The 17,955-nt window shown below is 51.1% G+C and overlaps 2 protein-coding genes across 2 annotated transcripts in view; one reads left to right on the top strand and one right to left on the bottom strand.

Annotated features, from left to right (window-relative positions):
- Positions 1 to 5: 5 nt before the first annotated feature.
- LOC121603208 (zinc finger and SCAN domain-containing protein 31-like) lies at positions 6 to 2,625 on the top strand. Its single transcript, XM_041931911.1, has 2 exons — positions 6 to 264; positions 330 to 2,625. Exons 1-2 carry the CDS (start codon positions 247 to 249, stop codon positions 2,130 to 2,132), a joined length of 1,821 nt encoding a protein of 606 aa, XP_041787845.1. The 5' UTR covers positions 6 to 246; the 3' UTR covers positions 2,133 to 2,625.
- Positions 2,626 to 3,858: 1,233 nt separating this feature from the next.
- LOC121603187 (calcium-activated chloride channel regulator 1-like) overlaps positions 3,859 to 17,955 on the bottom strand; it is a 48,148-nt gene continuing 34,051 nt past the window's right edge. The window contains exons 2-3 of the mRNA XM_041931894.1: positions 6,111 to 8,145; positions 3,859 to 6,029 (exon numbers count right to left, since the gene is read on the bottom strand). Coding sequence (XP_041787828.1) covers positions 4,291 to 6,029; positions 6,111 to 8,145 — 3,774 coding nt within the window. The 3' untranslated portion in view covers positions 3,859 to 4,290. The remainder of the gene's footprint in view (positions 6,030 to 6,110; positions 8,146 to 17,955) is intronic.

The raw sequence follows: 17,955 nt of genomic DNA, 5'->3' as shown, positions 1-17,955 counted from the left end.
TTTTTGATGACAGCACACAGCTGACATTCTTCGCTGTAAACAGCATTGTTTACATCGCTTTCAACGCACCCTACATTCGCTCTTGCTGCTCCAAAGTTAGTTTTAGTTTTTCGTATATTGCTTAAAAAAGGCTTCAGGTGCACGCCAATAGTTGCTTTGTTTGAGGGTGTTTTTATCTGCTAGCATTGGGTATGCGGTGCTAAATTGCCATCATCCTCGAATTTGCATCGATGTTCTAAATGAAAGATGGATGGCTCCCAAGAGGCAAGCTCAACCAATACACTTTATATAGTTGCTATCCTCACGGTTACGACCTTTGTTTGTTGCAGGAACTCAACTTAGAGTTTAATATCATCGATAACATCATTGAATCAGCTGTGGGCGATCTGCTGCTGAAGGACAATAATAGCGTCCACTATGAGTACAGTGCGCCTTTGCCACTGCTTCTACCATTGTGTCGCTTTTGTGCATGTGAAAACACTCAAATGATGCATATATCCGATGTGCATCAGCAAATAATTAACGATCTGCGAATACCTGGAATACACGAGACAAGCGTGTGCACCAACATCTGTGGTAGCTGCAACCGGTTCCTGGAGGAATTTTGCAAATTTCGTTCCGTTTGCGAGGAGGGCCAGAAGCGTTTGGCGACACTGTTGTCCGGTCGACACGTTGTATCGAATTATTTGAAACCGGAATTCACTAAAAGAGACTTGCTGCCTTCGCAGCTTAATGAACCGTTCGATCATAACATCCGATCGGAGCTCATGTTAAACTCCGTCGAAATTGTTCATACCTCCGCAGGATATGACGCGTCGGAAGCGGTAAGGGATGCTGTACATTTGGATACCACTTGTAAACTATCGCCTTCTGTAGAGGACACATCTCCTATTACGTTACACATAGCTGTGATAGAACAACCAGGCATTCCTGACCAAACAAATGGGGAGCCGGAACAATCGATAAATCAGGAAACAGGAGTTGAATCAAACCACTCATCTGAATGCGGTTCCGAGTTGCAAGAAACGCACGAATCTAGTAATATCCAAATATGTGAAGAAACCAACTTGAGCGAGTATTTCGAAAACGTGGAAAACATCAACAATGCCCAACGGCTCGATGCTGTGATAGAGGAAAAGTCGAACGACACATCCGTGAATCGAAAAAGATCACAAAAAACCGAAGCTCGCCGCCGCGTTGTGGACGGGCGGCTGGAATGGGTCTGCCTAGACTGCGAGCAGGTGTTTCCCAGCTGCCTTCAGCTAAAGAAACATCGACGAAACTGTGAACTGGTGGGTAGTAAAACGTCCAAACGCTTCGCAACACTTGGCTGTGATATTTGTGGCGAAACCATGTCGACGGAGTCGGCGCTGACTATGCACAAGCGCAAGCATGAAACGAAGGTAAAACGTCCGCCCGCATTAAAACCCCTTCCTTCTCCCAATTTGGAACCCATCTTTTGCGATGTGTGTGGTCACGCGAGCAAATCGAAACGTGCGCTTCGGCTGCATCGAATTACCCACAGCAACGACAAGCAGGTGGAGTGTCATGTTTGCGGCAAACGGTTCAAGCGCCGCCGCACACTCCGCATCCATCTGGAAGGCCACTCAGGACAAAAGTACGAATGTGAAGTGTGTGGCAAACAGTTCCTAACCACCGTCACCCTACGGAACCATGCAAAAACGCACAGGAACAGTGATGTAATGCACGAGTGCACCGTGTGCCAGCGACCGTTTGCGCATCCGAATCAGCTACAGAAACACATGATGACGCATACGGGCGAGTATCCTTACGTGTGCGAAATTTGCAATGCAATGTTTCGCACACTCGGGCGGTACAATCGGCATATGCAGAGGGGACACGTGCTGCCAGAGAGCTTGAATGTCATCGAGCAGACAGAGACGAACAGTTGGGACGATTTGATCGAGTACCAGCCAGAGTCAATGCTGAGTGACACGTTGGACGAGACACGGTCGGAAGTGATGCTGGGGATGGGCGAGTCATCGAGCGACACGTCCTTGCCGGATGTGCTAAGCAACTATGCATCGGATCATCAGCCGTTCGATCAAGCTCCGGGAGAGTTTGCAGTGCAACGCGTTGAGCCGATTTATGCCTTCATCGATTGTAACTAATCATTGGCAAGTGTATCGGCAAGTGTCGGCGAAAAGACCGAAATGAACGTTGGTAAAAACCTTATTACTGTGTGGTCGGTGATATAATGGATAATAACTGTAGAAGCTACACGATGGCGATCATCGAAGATCAATTAGTTAATGTTCTTCGAAATCAAAAGCGAGAGGGAAAAAGGGGATATTGCTAGTTATACGATGTTAGAAGGTAGATAGATTGTTTCTTTATACCAATTTCCTGTCCATTTTTCAAACATTCACATTAGTGTAAAAGGAAAAACATGTTTCACTTTTAGTTTAAAATGATACATTTCGTCAGTGGTTTTATTAGTTTCTTTTAAAACAGACACTATAATTTATGTACAAAATCAAATAAAATTATGCCCTTATGAAAACACAATGAAAACAATGATCCGTTTGTTTTGCCTTTTTAGCAAATCTTATACAGCTTTCGAAAATGCTCCAAATAACTTAAGCCTAATGAGATTTGTCTTTCAAAATGTGTTGTTCCTTTGTCCTATATAACCTTTTTGTTTCGTTTTTGTTTCTGTATCGCTGTGTTTGTCTCGTTCTTCTGTTGTTAGTAACTCGGTGCCACGGCACTATCTTTTGATTGAAAAAAATGGTGAGCTTTACATTTATACGGTGATAGAATTACTGTTTTGCTAGAGATTCTTTCATAGTTTAACATTTGTTTGTAGCATTTGTGGTGTAACAGTGTTGCTCTGTTGTGAAGAAGTTCGGGGTTGATTCGTTATTTGAAGTTCCGAGCAGCTGCCGAAGTGTGAAGGCTGTTTTAAAAGCTTTACTGTTCGGGTTTTGTGTCGTTTGCTATCCATGCCTATCAGAAATACACACATAGAGAACAGGTTTCGTGTACTTATGATAAGTTATGTAGTGTTATCTTTACACTCTCTCACTTAGCGATACTTAAAGTTTATCCATTCACATGCAGTTATGCCTTATCCCTGGCTTGGTAAAGGGCGCTATCAATCGCTCCTTTCACCATTTATAGTGGTAGTTTGCCTTAGTCCCAAAAGTCGATCCATGTACAGGGCGTGTAATGATACATTTATAGCATCTCATCCCGTTCCTCTTCCCATCCTATGTACATCGTCATCCTTTCTGTGCGTATGACTCTTACACGTGTTCCGTCCCTTATACAGTAATCTCTACATTGCAAACCTATAGAAAGAACAACATCGCATTAAAAGCAAACTCACACACTCTTTCGCACACAGTAGGTGTAGCAGTAGTACTGGCCAGTTGAATTCTGCTGGCTCTACCGGGGTCACCCTCTCAGCACAGCACATCACACATCAGACTTAAGATTTCTTTTCTCATTTAATGCCTCTCCAAATAGTCTACAATAGATCACTTTGGCGTAAATGTGTGGGCCAAAGTTTGGGGCCAAGCACAATTTTACTACTCTAGGACGTTGGTCATACCCCAACAAATGCGTACCCCTTTCTCCGTTACCGTATTCTACCGTGTCTGGCCCTGTGTTTGGATTCGCTAACACGTCACCATCGTCTTTGTTCTGTTTTTGATCCTTGACAATCTTACACGCATATAACTACGGCTAGTAAAGATCTGCTAATGCCACTGTATTGATTTATCTACAACTCATCTCATGATTTGCATGAGTCCTGCGAGAATACTGCCGTACACAATCCCGTCCTCGATTCAGTGTCATTGATCGAGCGAGTACGAAGGGAAGATTTTTTTAAATAAATGCTTCTCCACTCTCTTCTTTAGCCCCAAAGCTTAAAATCGGACTTATCTAAAACTTATCGAACGCTAGCCAACCGTGTAAGAGTAATCTGATACCGGTCGACAACCTAGCCAGTGTACAAAATAATGTTTAAAAACTGAACAAAAAACACAATTTGTTAAAATCGTAAAACGAAATCCTCCGACAATGATCTGGTTTGACTAGTTCGCACTGTACGAAGCGCAGGGGCATCCGCATCCTACATCGATTTGGACCTCAAATGGCAGGTGGTCTTCATGGGTTTAGCCGCCGCCACAAACGCTATTGGTGGGTTGTTCGAGGGAGACATGAGCAGGAACACGGTTGGAACAGAATTCTTTGGAAAGCGTAGAGTCTCTGTTGCGCAGCGGCTAAACCACGAGGTCCATTGGCCACACTGACGCCACCTTACACCATGGTGACGTTGCGCCGCTTCTTCGTGTCCGTGCCGCTGATCGTCGACCCACCGTTCGGTATCGGGCCGAGGCCACTGTTCACCGAGCTTACCGAGGAACCGTGGCTCTGGCCGTACACGTACGAGGTCGTATTGCCGATGGCCGCACCACTCACACCAACGCTCGGGCTGGTGGTGTAGATCGGTAGCGGTGGCACCGGCGGCGAACCGTTCTCGTTCAGATGGTTGTTGTTCAGCAGCGACATCTGATCCGTGCCCGGCTGTCCCATCAGGTGTGCGGCGTGCTGCGGGTGAAGCTGCTGGCCCGGCTGGCCCGGATTGTAGTACGACGGCTGCTGCACGTTGTTGTCGATCAGATCGTCGATGAGCGTCGGGCTGTGGCGCCGCTGGTGCTGCTGCTCGTGCTCCTGCAGCAGCTGCGACGCGGACCAGGACTCGTACGGGCTGAGCGTGCGGCCACCGACCATGATCGTGCCCGCGTTCGGGTTGTACGTGCGCGTCAGCGTCGTGTTGTTGGAGGTGGTGGAAATGATGCTCACGCTGCAGTTGTTGTTGTTCGGACCGATCGTTCCGTTGCCGGTGGGGCCACCGTGGCCCGGCATGATGAATGACTGCGTGTCGATGATGTGCTGCTGCTGCTTCAGCTCCTCGATCAGCTGCTGCTCCATCGGGTGCGTCGGGGGGCCCATGTTGATGACGGCACTGTACCGCTTCTTGGCCAGCAGCACGTCGTCGTCGATGTTGTAGATGGTCGGGATGCCCACGGTCTGATGATCGCCCAGCCCCATATCGTACGAGTTGGACTGCGGAAGGGTCGTCTGCCCGCCGTGGCTGGCGGTTTGGTGGTTGGGCGAGGACGAGGACGATGTGGTCGAGTTGGAGGAAGGCGACGAACCGTTGCCAGCCGCCGTCACGATCACGCTGTGGCTCGTGGTGAGCTTCGTGTCGCTCTTGAACGACTTGATCGGTTTCTTCTGCTCGTCGTCGTGCGTGTCGTGCCGCTTCTTGATCACGCAGAACCAGCAGTAGATGAAGATGAGCGCGAACAGCAGTATGATGCCGGCAATGATGGGCAGCAGCAGCTCCGGCCCGAGGTCCATGCTTTTGGCGATGCGCGGTATGATGTCCATGCTGTCGTCGCCTCCGTTCTTTGCGATGCCGTCGTACGACGACCAGATCGAGTCGTAGCTCTCCGTGCCGCCCGTGCTGGACGGTGGGAAGAGCGTCGTGGGCTTCGGTTTCGTCACAAACGCGCGCACATAGTTCGAGATCGGTCCAGGTTCGGCGTCCTTGGTAAGCGTTGCGTACGGCCGCACCGCAAAGTACAGGATCTGGCCGAACAGATGCGGCTCGTGCGTGATGTTCATCGTGAACTCGCTGCCCTCGCCGATGGAAAACGTAAACGGCGAATCATGGTGCCACAGTACGGCGGCTGTGTCGAAGTTATCCACAATGTCCTTGATCGTGGTCGCATACTTCACCTCGTACCGGGCCACATTCTTGCCGCCCATGTCCGGCGAGGTCCAGCTGAGGCGTACCTTCATGCCCTCCACGTCCGCGCTGAGATCGCTGATGCGCCCGACCGGGATCTTGGCCGCGTTGATCAGATCCGCCTGGCTGACGAACACCGTCATCGGCGGCAGGATGCGCTCGAACGAATCCAGCGACTGTTTCTGGGGAATGGGCACCGAACTACCGCAGCAACGTCCCGGTTGCGTGCTGGACGTTGTGGCTATAGTGGATAGGATGGGAAGAGAGTATTGTTTAGCTTGATTGTGAACTAACAAGGAAGAAAGGCGTAAGAAACACTTACTGTAACTGGCACCATCCGCTAGCGTGTAGGCCGTGTTGCCTCGATCGCTGACCGTCACCTCCAGCTGGTACGTGCCCGGGCCGCCGAACTCGTCCGCATTGAAGTAGCGCGAGTATACGCCATCGCCCTTGGTGATGTCCGGATCGCCCGCACCCGTGTCGAGCAGCAGGAATCGTTCGTCGCCCTGCACGGTCGGTTCGCGGAAGCGTTCGCAGACGCGCTCCAGCCGGGTTACGGTGACCTCCACCTGTGCCGACACGACCGGCAGATCGCCCTTCTTCACCTCCGCGAACAGCACGATCGGACCGCCGGCCTTGCTGCGATGGACCCAGGCCCGGGCCGCTATGACCGGCGCGTACCTGGAGCGCGGCGTAGCGATCACCTGCACGTAGTGCGGCTGCGGATTGCCCTGGAAGCGCTCGATCGAGTAGTTCCAGATGCCGGTCTCGTTGATCGTGGACAGGAGCGACAGCTGCCGCACCGAGGCGCGCGCATCACTCATCGAGGAGTAGACGATGCCGTTCGGGTTGGTCAGCCGCACGTTCGATACGAGCGGGTTCTCCGAGTTGTGCACGTAGATGAAGAACTCGGCCGGCGGGCCCATGAACGGGTCGAGCATAAAGTTGCCAGTGACCGTGCGGCTGCTGCGCTGCGAGTTTGTTTCGCCCACCGAATCGACCAGCACGCGGCGGAAGATCTCGACCGGGAACTCGTTCCGGTTGCCCTCGTAGTACAGCTTGCCGATGTTGTACAGTGCGTTCGACAGCTCGAAGTACGTGGTGACGAGCGATTTCTCCGAATTGTCGCGACACTCGAACACGGAGTAGGCGCTGCCGCCCGTCTCGTGCGCCAGCGGATCCAGCGGGCGGCGCGGCTCCACGATCGGGTAGTTGATGGTGGCGATCCGTATCTTGGATGCGCGCGCCGAACGGGCGAGCGACTCGTGCTCGATGTCCATGCCGGGCGCGATCACCAGTATGATCGAGTTGGCCGGCCCGTGGTGGCGCGTCTGCTCGTTCAGCATGTGGATCGCGTCCGAGATGCCGCAGCTCAGGCAGGTCGGCCGGTTCAGGTCGCTCGAGGTGTACGGGATGAAGGACGCGATGCGGTCCTTGTTCTTCTCAATCTGCAGCGACGTGATCGGCAGCATGTCGTACGTGGCCGTATCGTTCGCGAGCGCAATGCCGATCTCGGTCTTGGTCGCGGGCAGATCGTACACGATCCACTTCCGGATGGCGCGTCGCAGGAAGCTCCACGTTTCCCGCTCGCGCATCACGAACGTCTGCCCGATCACGATGACGTAGCGGGTCAGCTTGCGCGACTTGTAGCTAAACTTGGGCACGGTGTTGATGATGACCGACGGGTTAAACTCCATCTGGTTTTGGGGCGCAAAGTCCGAATGCTTCAGTATGACGTCGTACGTGCTGCGCCGATCGCACATCTGGTTGTGCTTGGTCGGTGCGTACCGGTTGTGCGTGCCCTCGTCGCAGAACATGGTGACGCTTTTCGACTCGGCCGCGAACATGATGCTGGTGCGCGCGTTCGGATCCAGCACGCGGCTAATGTTGTAGGGCACCGGGCCGGGCGAGGCCGGGCTGCCGCACAGACCCTCGTCGTTGACCGGCGCGTCCGAGCAGCCGGTCAGCTTGACCCGATGCTCGTCGTTGATGTAGCAGCGCGGATAGACCGGATCGCGATCGTACCCGATCTCGTCGAACACGCCGTACCGGTACTTGGCCCACTCGCGGATAAACTCGCGCCAGATCGTCTCCCGGCCCAGTATCTCCGGATCGATGTAGATCTGCTCGCCCGACTCGCCGCACCCGGCGTACTGCTGCGTCCAGATCGACGGTTCGGCCTTGGTGTGCGGCCGGATCGTGACGTCCGCCGTCTCGCCGCTCGCGGAGGTGCGCGTCTGGTTGTACGGGATGCACGACTGCGGCCAGTGGTTGGGCAGTATGACCGACACCTCGCCGAAGTACACCCGACTGTCGAGTGCATTGAAGAGGTACTGCGATGCGGAGGTGAGCATAATCTGCAACGATAAGGTAAGCAATGGGAATGGGGTTTTAGCCTTCAATGTGATGAGGAATGTGACCAACAAACAAATTGAGTGTGTGAGTGTGTATGTGTGTGTGTGTGATTTTTTAAAGCTAGAAATTTGCCCTCAATTACAACGTGGGTCGATCATCCGTTCGTCTTCAAACGGTCGTTGAAATCCCTTCCCACTCTGCAAAGGCCTAGCTCACAAACCGTCGCTCGAGGCCAAACGTGCCTACGATCGGGCCCATGTTCGATGACCGACATTTGACCAGCCGCGTCGGTCCCATGTATCTCACTCCCCAGCAACGCTAGAAGCAGCGTTGGGCAATGGTAATTGTGCGAACATTTCATAATGACCTTCCCCACACCGAAATGGACATGAATTCGTCGCTTTTTCACTTTCGTTTGGGCCGATCATCATCATCATCATCATCTGTGCTGTGTGAAAGCAACAACAACAAAAAAAAGTCCATGATCGATTGGATGACTACAGCACGAAGCACGGCACGGCCCCGGGGCGGATGGAATGCTTCGCTAATGGTCGCACCATTAGTCGATGACACATCTTCACTGTACGCCGCGCACCGACACCGTTTGACCGGAATGGAAAGTGAGGCCGGCCTTTTTCGAGCCATCGTGGGCCATCGATCGGGTCGCGATCGTCTCTAAGCTACGCAAATCACGCGTGGGGTCAGGATCGGATTCTGGCGGCCTACGGTCTTGAGATGCGTGTGTGCGTGACTCTTGCGTAAGGGTATCTTAAATCTTAATTATTCATGCACTGCCCTCCCACTGCACACACAGCCTGGGAGCTCAAATAAACCTTCGATGAGCGACAGGTGGCCCCGCTTTGGAGCTTTTTGTGTGTGCCTTTTGACAAGCCTTTCGCGGCGGTTGTGCCTTTCCTTTTTCCGGCTGGTGTTTCGCACTTGGTCTCACATGGACTCATCTGCTCCTGGCGGCTCCGAACGGTCCGGGATACGGCGCATGTTTGCATGAATCTTTCGTTACGCCCCGCTCCAGGTGGCACGCGGTCTTAATGTGCATTAAATTTACCTTTGTTTCTCTTTGCACTCGAGTTTGTTTTTGTTGTTGTTTGTTTCGAATGTTTTGTTTGCAGCCGACGAAACCGTGATTATGGGATCCGCTGCCCGATACGGCGCTGCCAGTGATCTCGTACGGGAACGAGTTGCATCTGCAAACGTGAGGCTGAGCGGATGCAGCTGCCCTTGCTGGCACGATTGCAACAAATTCGTTTCCCATCTACCTTCCTTCGATAGCGCTAGAGCGCTGCCATTACCCATGCAAGGCTGTAATCTTCTGCGGACAACGTTTGCCTCCGGAGACAAATTGACAGCCGTCGTAGGAACAGGCGCAGCAGCATCTGCCATAGTCACCCAGTGCAAAGTAGCCCCCGTCTAATGGCGTGCGACCTTTCTAAGTCCTGATTTTAGTCTCGCGATCGTTACCATCGACAATACCGACCGTTTGCACCCTGCCCTCCTTTCCCAAACGCGCAACGCAAAGGTAAAAACCCCCCGACCATCTTCGCGACTCTAGCGCCCGAGGATTGCCTTTTAAATTGAAAAGGGCATTCATCATTCGCTGGCCCGGTAAAGCGAAGAAGCGCTCGATGGCGCAAAACTTGTTTCGGCCTGCCCGCACTAAAGCCCGCACTCACGAAGTCGCTGTCAGGCGGGAGATAAATAAGCGGGAGAGCCTGCACGCGGCTCGGTTGCGGTGGCGAGCTTTTGGGGCCGGTGTAACCACCGCAAACGAGACAGTTTCCCAGCGCGAGCTTCTCAAGCGCTGCGACTCTGTCACTTCTGGCGCTCGAGTACGATCGCTGGCTAAGCGGTTTTGCGCAAAAAAATAAGCCACGGCGAGGAGATGAAAAACCAACCGTGAGGCTGGACGGTGTTGTGGGGGAATTTATTATATTTCAGCCGATTTGGAATAGGCCAACTGCTACCCGGAGGCAAACTGAAGGCGTTTAGATGGAGTAAGGAAAAAAAAAAGACAATCCTTTCAGTGGGATGCTTTCCTTGTCGTTGGTGGAGAGTGGAATAGAGGGATAGTGCATCGTGGGGAAAGTAAATTTCCCTTCCACGCCATTAGCAGTGCCTGTCTCCTGCATCGAAGATGACAACGGGTCCGCCGAAACGTGGCCCTTGAGAATGTAAAGCAGCTAGGACCCAGATTGACTTATGCCTCATGCTTTCTGCCTATTCGTTCCATCTCGTTTAATTCAACAAATACAAAAAAAAAAAAACTCCCGATCATGGGACATGGGAAGAAACATGAAAAAAATAACAAAAGGAGGGTCCCTCTTTACTGTAAGGTTGCAGAGGTTTCTCTCTTGACCACCTGTTGATGTTTTGTGTTGATATGCGCGGGAGCGCGCGCGCAACACACACAAGAAGATGGGTCTGTTTGAGTTAACGCTCAAAGCGCTTTGATTCCAAAAGTCAGGGTGCACACTGGGCCCACGATAGAACCCAAATCGATGTAAGCCGTGCTTGAACTTTCGAGTGGGGCCTCAAAAAGGGCAGACACGTAGAAAAACAAAAACAAAATTAATAAACGCAGCAGCCGTACGCGCAAGACGTGCCGCAAAAGGTAGCAAACAAACGGATGGTAAACGAAAGGAGGAAAAACAAGCTTTCAGAACCACCGTGGCAATTGTGCGTGCTTTTGGGGGAGGGAGCAAGGGTACGTTTGTGTGGTTTATGATGATTTTTGTCTTTGCGTTCCTTCCCTTCTTTTCTATTTGTATACCATTTTGTCCCACCGAAAGGGAGCCCGTCCGAACGGGTTGGGTATGACTAGAGAGAGAAAAAAAATCAAATCCAATTCGAATTGTAATGGGGCTTGCGAGAGCTGTTTGCGGTGCGGTTCTGGTAGGGCAGCAGCAGCACCAAAACAAATGCCATCGCGGTGAACGCGCGCGCGATGTAACACGCGTCTGGTGGCGAACAGGGTGGTGGGTCGGTGGAACATAATGCAAATTGAGCAAAATTCAATCAAGCGCAGCTCCACTGGTGAGCGGGTAAGAAGAGCCAGGGCCACTACCGTCACCGGTTGATTACAAAATGCCGTACCCGGGAGTGCGGCGTACGGCGATGTAAATGCATGGCAGATCGGGCGAACGAACCGAGATTCAATCAATGAATGATTAGGCAGACGGCTCTCGCGCAAGATGGTGAGGCGATGGAGGTGATTATACAAAAGGGGTTGGGTAGAGAGCGGCAGCGAGCCGGTTGCGAGCGGAATTCCAACCACCGCCAGATGGTCATCGAATGGGAGAATCGAAGGAGCGAACGCGAACAGAAAAGCGTTATAAAAACTTGCTCCCGCAGAGGCAACTCCGTGGCACAGGAGGAGCAGGCGATGGACGACGCATTCGAGTGCCCTCGGTGAGGTATGGTAGCCGAAGCATTTAAACATAATTCCACCGTGCGAGAAATAAAATATGAAACAAAACCTACACACGGAACGATCGACGAACCGGTGCTGCAACAAACCACGATCGATCGATCAGCAATTCCGATACAAAAAACAACAACAAAAAAGACACGGCCAAATGGCAAACTGGAGAGAACTACTTGCGCTTTAGCCACTCTAGGCACTGTGGTGCTCCCTTCGCCAACTCGAACGGGCACCCGAGAACGTGCTTGTGGCCGCACCGCTGGGCTGAAGATGCCGCGCCGGGACCGCGGATTTTCTCACGCTTTCGTTGCCGCGAATCGATTCACCGTTGCGACGATCTGCCGACTTATGTGGCAGAAGTGCGGGTAAGCTCGACCCGTGCACAGCTTTTACCCACACGGAATACGGTGACATTTTGCTTCAAGCACACAAATAATGGTAACGTTACACGCTCGAAGTATTATCGAATTTCGGTCCGCTCGGGTCGTTTTTGTCCGCTTTTCGTTTTGCGCTCGATTTGTGTAACATGATGCTAGACAAAGAGGAAAAAACTCAAACACACTCATATGCAACCTCTTTCACCCACATAGAGTGCAGGTTGAAAGTGAAAAGTTGGCTTTTCTTCGACTGATTGTTTGATGATTTGTTTTGTTTCCCATGTTTTGGGTGCGCTCCTACGATTCGTCCTAGCCGGATGTGCCTCACCTATTAGAAGGTTGATCGGTTTTACGCTTTTCTTCGCTCGGTTGATCGATTTTACGGGCGATCCAGCAGGGACGACAGGTAGACAAACCTCCTCCCACAACGGTCGGGTCCAAACCAACAGAGGAAACGGTCCGGCACCGACAAAAGAAAGGTTTGATCTTTTTTTTTTCTTCTCTTTCTTAAATGCAATCTTCGGGGACAGCTGTTTACAAATATTTATCTTTTCTTTCGGTGCTTTGTCCCCTCTCTCACCCGCAACTCAAACACAATTATTGCTTTGTAGATGGGTGCGATTTTTTGTGCTGGGATTTATGGATGATTTTTTGTTGTCGGGAAGAAATGCTAGAAAATTAATCTACTAGCTGTGTGAGAATATTTTTGGTTTGTTGAGAAATTGCATTAGTTTTGAGTATTGATTGCAATATGGGTAACCATCTATCTTCCCATTTGGATCATGAGCATTAGCAACCGCACAGTAATGGATGAAGTTATCTCATCCACCTTCGGTGCATTAAGCATTTCACGGAAATACTCCAGGTAGTCGTTTGCCCCGAAGTTCTATTGCTCATGCAGCAGCCCTTTCCCAGAATGCATCAGCCGTAGCAGTGCAAATCGGAATGCATCTTCGCCGACGAACGGTCGTGCTAAAGCGAAAGCTCAGTCAATTAGCACACGTTTGGGCCGCGAAACTCTCGCCCAAGGAGAGTGGTGTTTGGGGCGCAAAACTACAATCACCATTCGGAATCCTTGCCGTGGTGGGATTCCGGGATGCCTAAAGGATGATACAACACATAATGATTTGGCGCTGCTCACCGTTGTGTTGGAGCGCGGGGAGCATTTTTTGCTGTTCTTGTTCTGCCCCGTTTTAACTCGCGGGAATTTCGGTTGGCTGCAAACTTTCATTTTCGGTTCGACGGCAGCCAACCAAAATACAGTCCTGTGTGCAAATCCTTGAAAAAGCTGCACCGGTTTCGCGGAAACTCCTGTAGAGCCTCCGCTGCACCGGGCCGATCGATTGCTGGTATCAGGAAATTGTAAAGACAAAAGACACACAAAAACTCCGGCAGCGCGCTGGTCAGCCACCAATCAGCGGCTAATTGGAAACAAAATCGTTGCCAATATATCGGCCGAAGATAAATGGATTTCTGCGGAACTATTTGTTCGGTATCCCCGTATTCGCAAAACAATTCTAATTAGATGGAATGCGACAAGGATATTCTACCATCAAGGTTCAATGTGTAGGCAATCGGGGACGATTAATGGTTTGATTCATCGGGGTCCTGAATTGTCGGCAGGCATGAATTGTGCGAGTCATCGTTCGGAAAATCCCGGTATGTCGGTGAGATCTGGTTCACGGAATTGCCAGCACCAGTAATGGCATACTAGAGGTAAGATAGTTATACTTCGAGCAAATGTTTGAGTTGGACCAGTCTGGCAAAAAAAAATTGAATCCGTCCTGACCGAGCCCACATTCCCTTCACTCTTCCCATCGGTCGAATGAGTGGGCTTTTAAAAACTCGTTAAAAACTTCACACACTAAATTATACGGCAAGGTGCGGTCGCTCGGCGTACAGGCGCGAGGTTCGTTTTGTTTTACAGCGCTTGGTTGTGTTTCGAAGGAAGCGTATCTAAAACTTTCCGCCCGACTTGGGACAAGAAGCGCCTTCTCGGCACGGGTTTGATGTGCGTGCGAAGAAAAAACAAAACATGCAAATTTACGGAGCCAGTCTCAGAATCTCGCTAGCTACGCTGCACCTGCCCCTGGGGCGGAGCTGTACGGAGAACTTTCGCATGTTTTCACAGCCGCGCACAGTCGTATGCACTTTGCACCTGATTAGCACGAAAGCTCGCGAGAAGCTGATGTGAAAGTGCTGCTATGATGGCGCGTTATAGCTTCGTTCTGCCAAGCGAACCGAGTTGATCGCGCCCCAAACGGTGGAACGACTCAAACACCGTGAACCGTGATGCTGTGCACACTTTAACAAACTTTAATTTATATCGTCTTTGCTCGGCAGAAGAAGAAAGCAAGCGCTACACTCCCATTTGAGCCCGCTGGGTGATTTTCGTTCGAACAACCTCCAATTTGGGCGAACGGTCGTTAAAACACAATTCGTCGCTTTTCCCATCTCAAAGCCGGCTTCCCGGGAAGCTCGTAAAGTCATCATCTTCGATCGGAAGACAAACACGCACCGCGACGCCCCATTCCACCTGTTCCAGCGTCTTACGTTGGGTGAAATAAAATCACGTGTAATTGACAGTTTTATCGACGCTAAGGTGACGCTTCGGCTCTTTCCCAGCGCCGAATTGATACATTAAGTTCGCGCGCTTTGCGGTCATTTCAGCCGAACGGTCGGCGGCCGGCAAAGACGAGGTTCGCTATATCCCGTGAGACCGTCGCCGGCACGTGCTTTGCACGCTGGGATTGGTTCGTAAATTTTGTTTACGCATCCGGTGTTTCAGCATTTTTTTTTGCTTTTGCTTTTCCCCCCCTGAGATTCTCCTCCAAAAAGTGCTCAAGTTCATTTCGCATGGAGTAAGCTCGAGTAGTGATGCCACCGAGGGAGAAAATCGAAACCGTGGGGTCTGGCAAGCAAATTCCCTAGCCCGGGCGGAATCGTCTAGAATGGAATGTTACTTCCCCCCTCGTGAAACCGAAACGCTGGCCGCGGCAGCATTTAAAGTTAGATTACGAACCATTAAAGCGCAATATTGCCGGGTAATCTTGGGGTTCGCGTTCTTGATCCCGCGCATTTCGGTGCTGCCCGGCGGGGCCCGTGTGCCTGCCTACAAGCTTTTGCGTCGTCGTTCGTGGCCTGCAGCGGGGGCAACCTCGTGGACTCGATGGGATTTTATTTTCGAGCGAAGGTCGTGAAGGGTGCTGGCCACCTTCTCCTCACGAATGCCTCCTGGGGGTGTCTTATCGCAATGGTAAAGAGCCCTCGGAGGGCAGGACAGGCGGAAAGAAACAGATCACGCACAATATCTTTTTAAAAACAGTCTCATCGTTTCTGGCTCTCGCGTCCATTAGTGGCCGCGACTTGACAGCGAACGGTCAGTTTGAAGTTTTCCGTCCGTTTCGTGACGGGGAGGTACCAATGTTGGGTGCGAATGAAATAAATTTAACCGAAAAAAAACGACGCTGGTACATTTATCTATCGTCTTCCCCTCGCTTTCTTTGGGGGGCAAGTTTGATAGGTTTAGGGAGACGAGTGCCATGGAGTAGGGCGAGGGTACATATGCGTTAAGTGCTCGCGGTCGCTCGGTCGGTCGGTGTGGGTCGATTCGTTTAGTTTTCTTTTAAATTTAATTAAAACTACCATCCCCTCCGTCCGTCCAGCACTCGGCATACGGTCTCTGTCTCTCTCGCCGCCATGAGAGCCTCCAAGAGGTCACGAAGCCCGGAATCAACACCAACATCGATGCCACGGAGGGCGGAGGAACAGGTTTCGTTCGGAAACGAAACATGCTAATGTACGACAGAACGTGACTTCAAATCACGACAATTATTATTATTTCAGTTGTTTATTGCGCCCGCGGAGCAGATCGTCTTCGGGCCCGCGTACCAGCAGCTTCCTTCAAACGCGCGTTCTTAACTGTTCTTTTTTTCTTACTTGCTCACCGAGACATCTTCCCGGGGCCATCGGCATCATCACGATCCGACGTGCTCTCGCGAAACGGGGCGGCGGGCATCGCCACTGACAAGCGAAAACTTGCGGAGCTGCTCAACGTGCGCGCTGCTGCGGTTGCGAACTTCCCTTCACTGCCCTTTTCCGTGTGGGTCTGGCACGATTTCAAGGAGAAGGAGGATGACGACGACGACGACAGCAAGAATTTCACCTTTTGTGCAACAACAGCAGCTTCTTTTTCGGTCGAGCTGCTGCTGCTGCTGTAGTGGAGTTTGGCGGGTTTTTACCGTGCCAATGCAATTAGTGCGATACTATTCATCTTGCACAGCGGCAACGTCTTTTGCGTGACCGGCTTAAGCAAGTGTGCCCGCGGTGCGATACTGCACGAAATACGGGACGCTCTTATCCAGGGAATAAAAAGACAACCAAAATCGTAGCTTTCAATCGCGAAGTAAACCACAAACATCCACTAACCGGGTGATCTTTGCCACGGTATTGAGGGGGCCGGTGGGGGGCGAAAGCCATAAAGTCTCTCCGAAACCAAAAAACAAAAAAAAACGGGAATGAAGCTTTCCAGCGTTTGCACTGCACAATGGCTCAACTGGCCAAATAATGTCGTCTGGATGAGCATCGTGCAGCGGAAGGAGGGGAATTTGTGCTTTATTTATTCTGGCGTTTGGCCATAAGCGACAAACGCCACCCATAAGCCAATTGCCTGGCCGATGGGTACGTACGACGATGCTGCTGCTGCTGTTTCGGCATGTTTATGCTGCCGTGTGTCCTGCTGGCTGTTGGCGACTCTTCTTTATTTCGCGTCTGTTTGTTGTTCATCTCGCGAATGCGGGGCTGTGGATTATGAGTTATAATCTTTCCGCAGGCATTATAGTGCAAGTTTTGCGGGCATGTTTCCGGCGTTTCGATGGGGGGGTTGTAGTCTGTTGTTTTTTTTTTGCTTTTGCACGCGGGGAGGCATATTTGTTCATTTTTCGCGCACCACGTCCCGCTGTGTCACGCAGCGTAAAGAGCGAAAAAGTAAAGAACGACAAAAAACAACAACAACCCCAGAGTGGGAGGGGGAAAAGCTCGTTAAATTAGGTCGTATGTTAGCTTTTATGTTATTGCCGCCGGAAAGTGGACAGTGTACTACCCCATAATATACTGCCGGCCGGAGAGCGCTTCGGGCGCGCGGGCTGATAATAAACTCTCCACATATTGCAACAGCCATTGCCGCTGCGTACGGGAATTGATCTCCCGTTGGTTTTTTTTTTCTTCTGTTTAATGCCGTAATGTGGGCAACCATTAAAAGATTCACAGGCAGCGGGAACGCAATCGCACGCGTTTGGATCAAGAGCACTCCAAGACCAGAAACATACACAAACGCACAAGTAAGGAATGTGGAGGCCAGGAAGCGATGTAAGTGGATCAAATTTTATCGAAAAAAGGATGCATTTCTATCTTATCAATCAACATTGCCGCAGGATGTTCAAACCTGTTGATAAGGTTGTTTGTTAGCTTTGTTGTTATTGTTGTTGTAGAAACGTTTTCGCCTCACCTGAAATGAAAAGAAAGGAGGAAATTTTATTAGCATTGCTTCACCACCCCAAAAATAAACCCAAAATCCCACACATGTAAACAAACAAGCGGCGGGCTCGGAGGCTCACAGGCAGGATGAAACAACAAGGAAGGAACGATCGCTTAGAACACAACCATCAGGTGAACAGCACAAAAAACTCCAATCGACGTCCGTCAGGCGATAGCATTTTGCGGGCAAACCGCAAGAATGGCAAAGTTCCGACCGTTGGGACTTAGAAGATGAATAACAATAAACAAGAAACACATACATACACAAACAAGTGCGGGAAAAGAAGGACATAACGATGGTGGGGGCACTGTGGGAACTTCCCGTCAGGTTGGGCAAACATCCAACCCAGCCCCGCAGCTAGCTTTTCCGAGATGCCACCAGCGCATCATCAGCAAAATGTACCTTTGCCTTTGCCCTTTTTTTGCTCAAGAAAATGTCGCTCCCTTGAAGCCGCTCGCTG

This window comes from Anopheles merus, chromosome 2R (assembly GCF_017562075.2).
Source record: "Anopheles merus strain MAF chromosome 2R, AmerM5.1, whole genome shotgun sequence".
In the NCBI taxonomy this organism is placed as follows: domain Eukaryota; kingdom Metazoa; phylum Arthropoda; class Insecta; order Diptera; family Culicidae; genus Anopheles; species Anopheles merus.
This window is presented reverse-complemented; position numbering and strand designations above follow the sequence as displayed.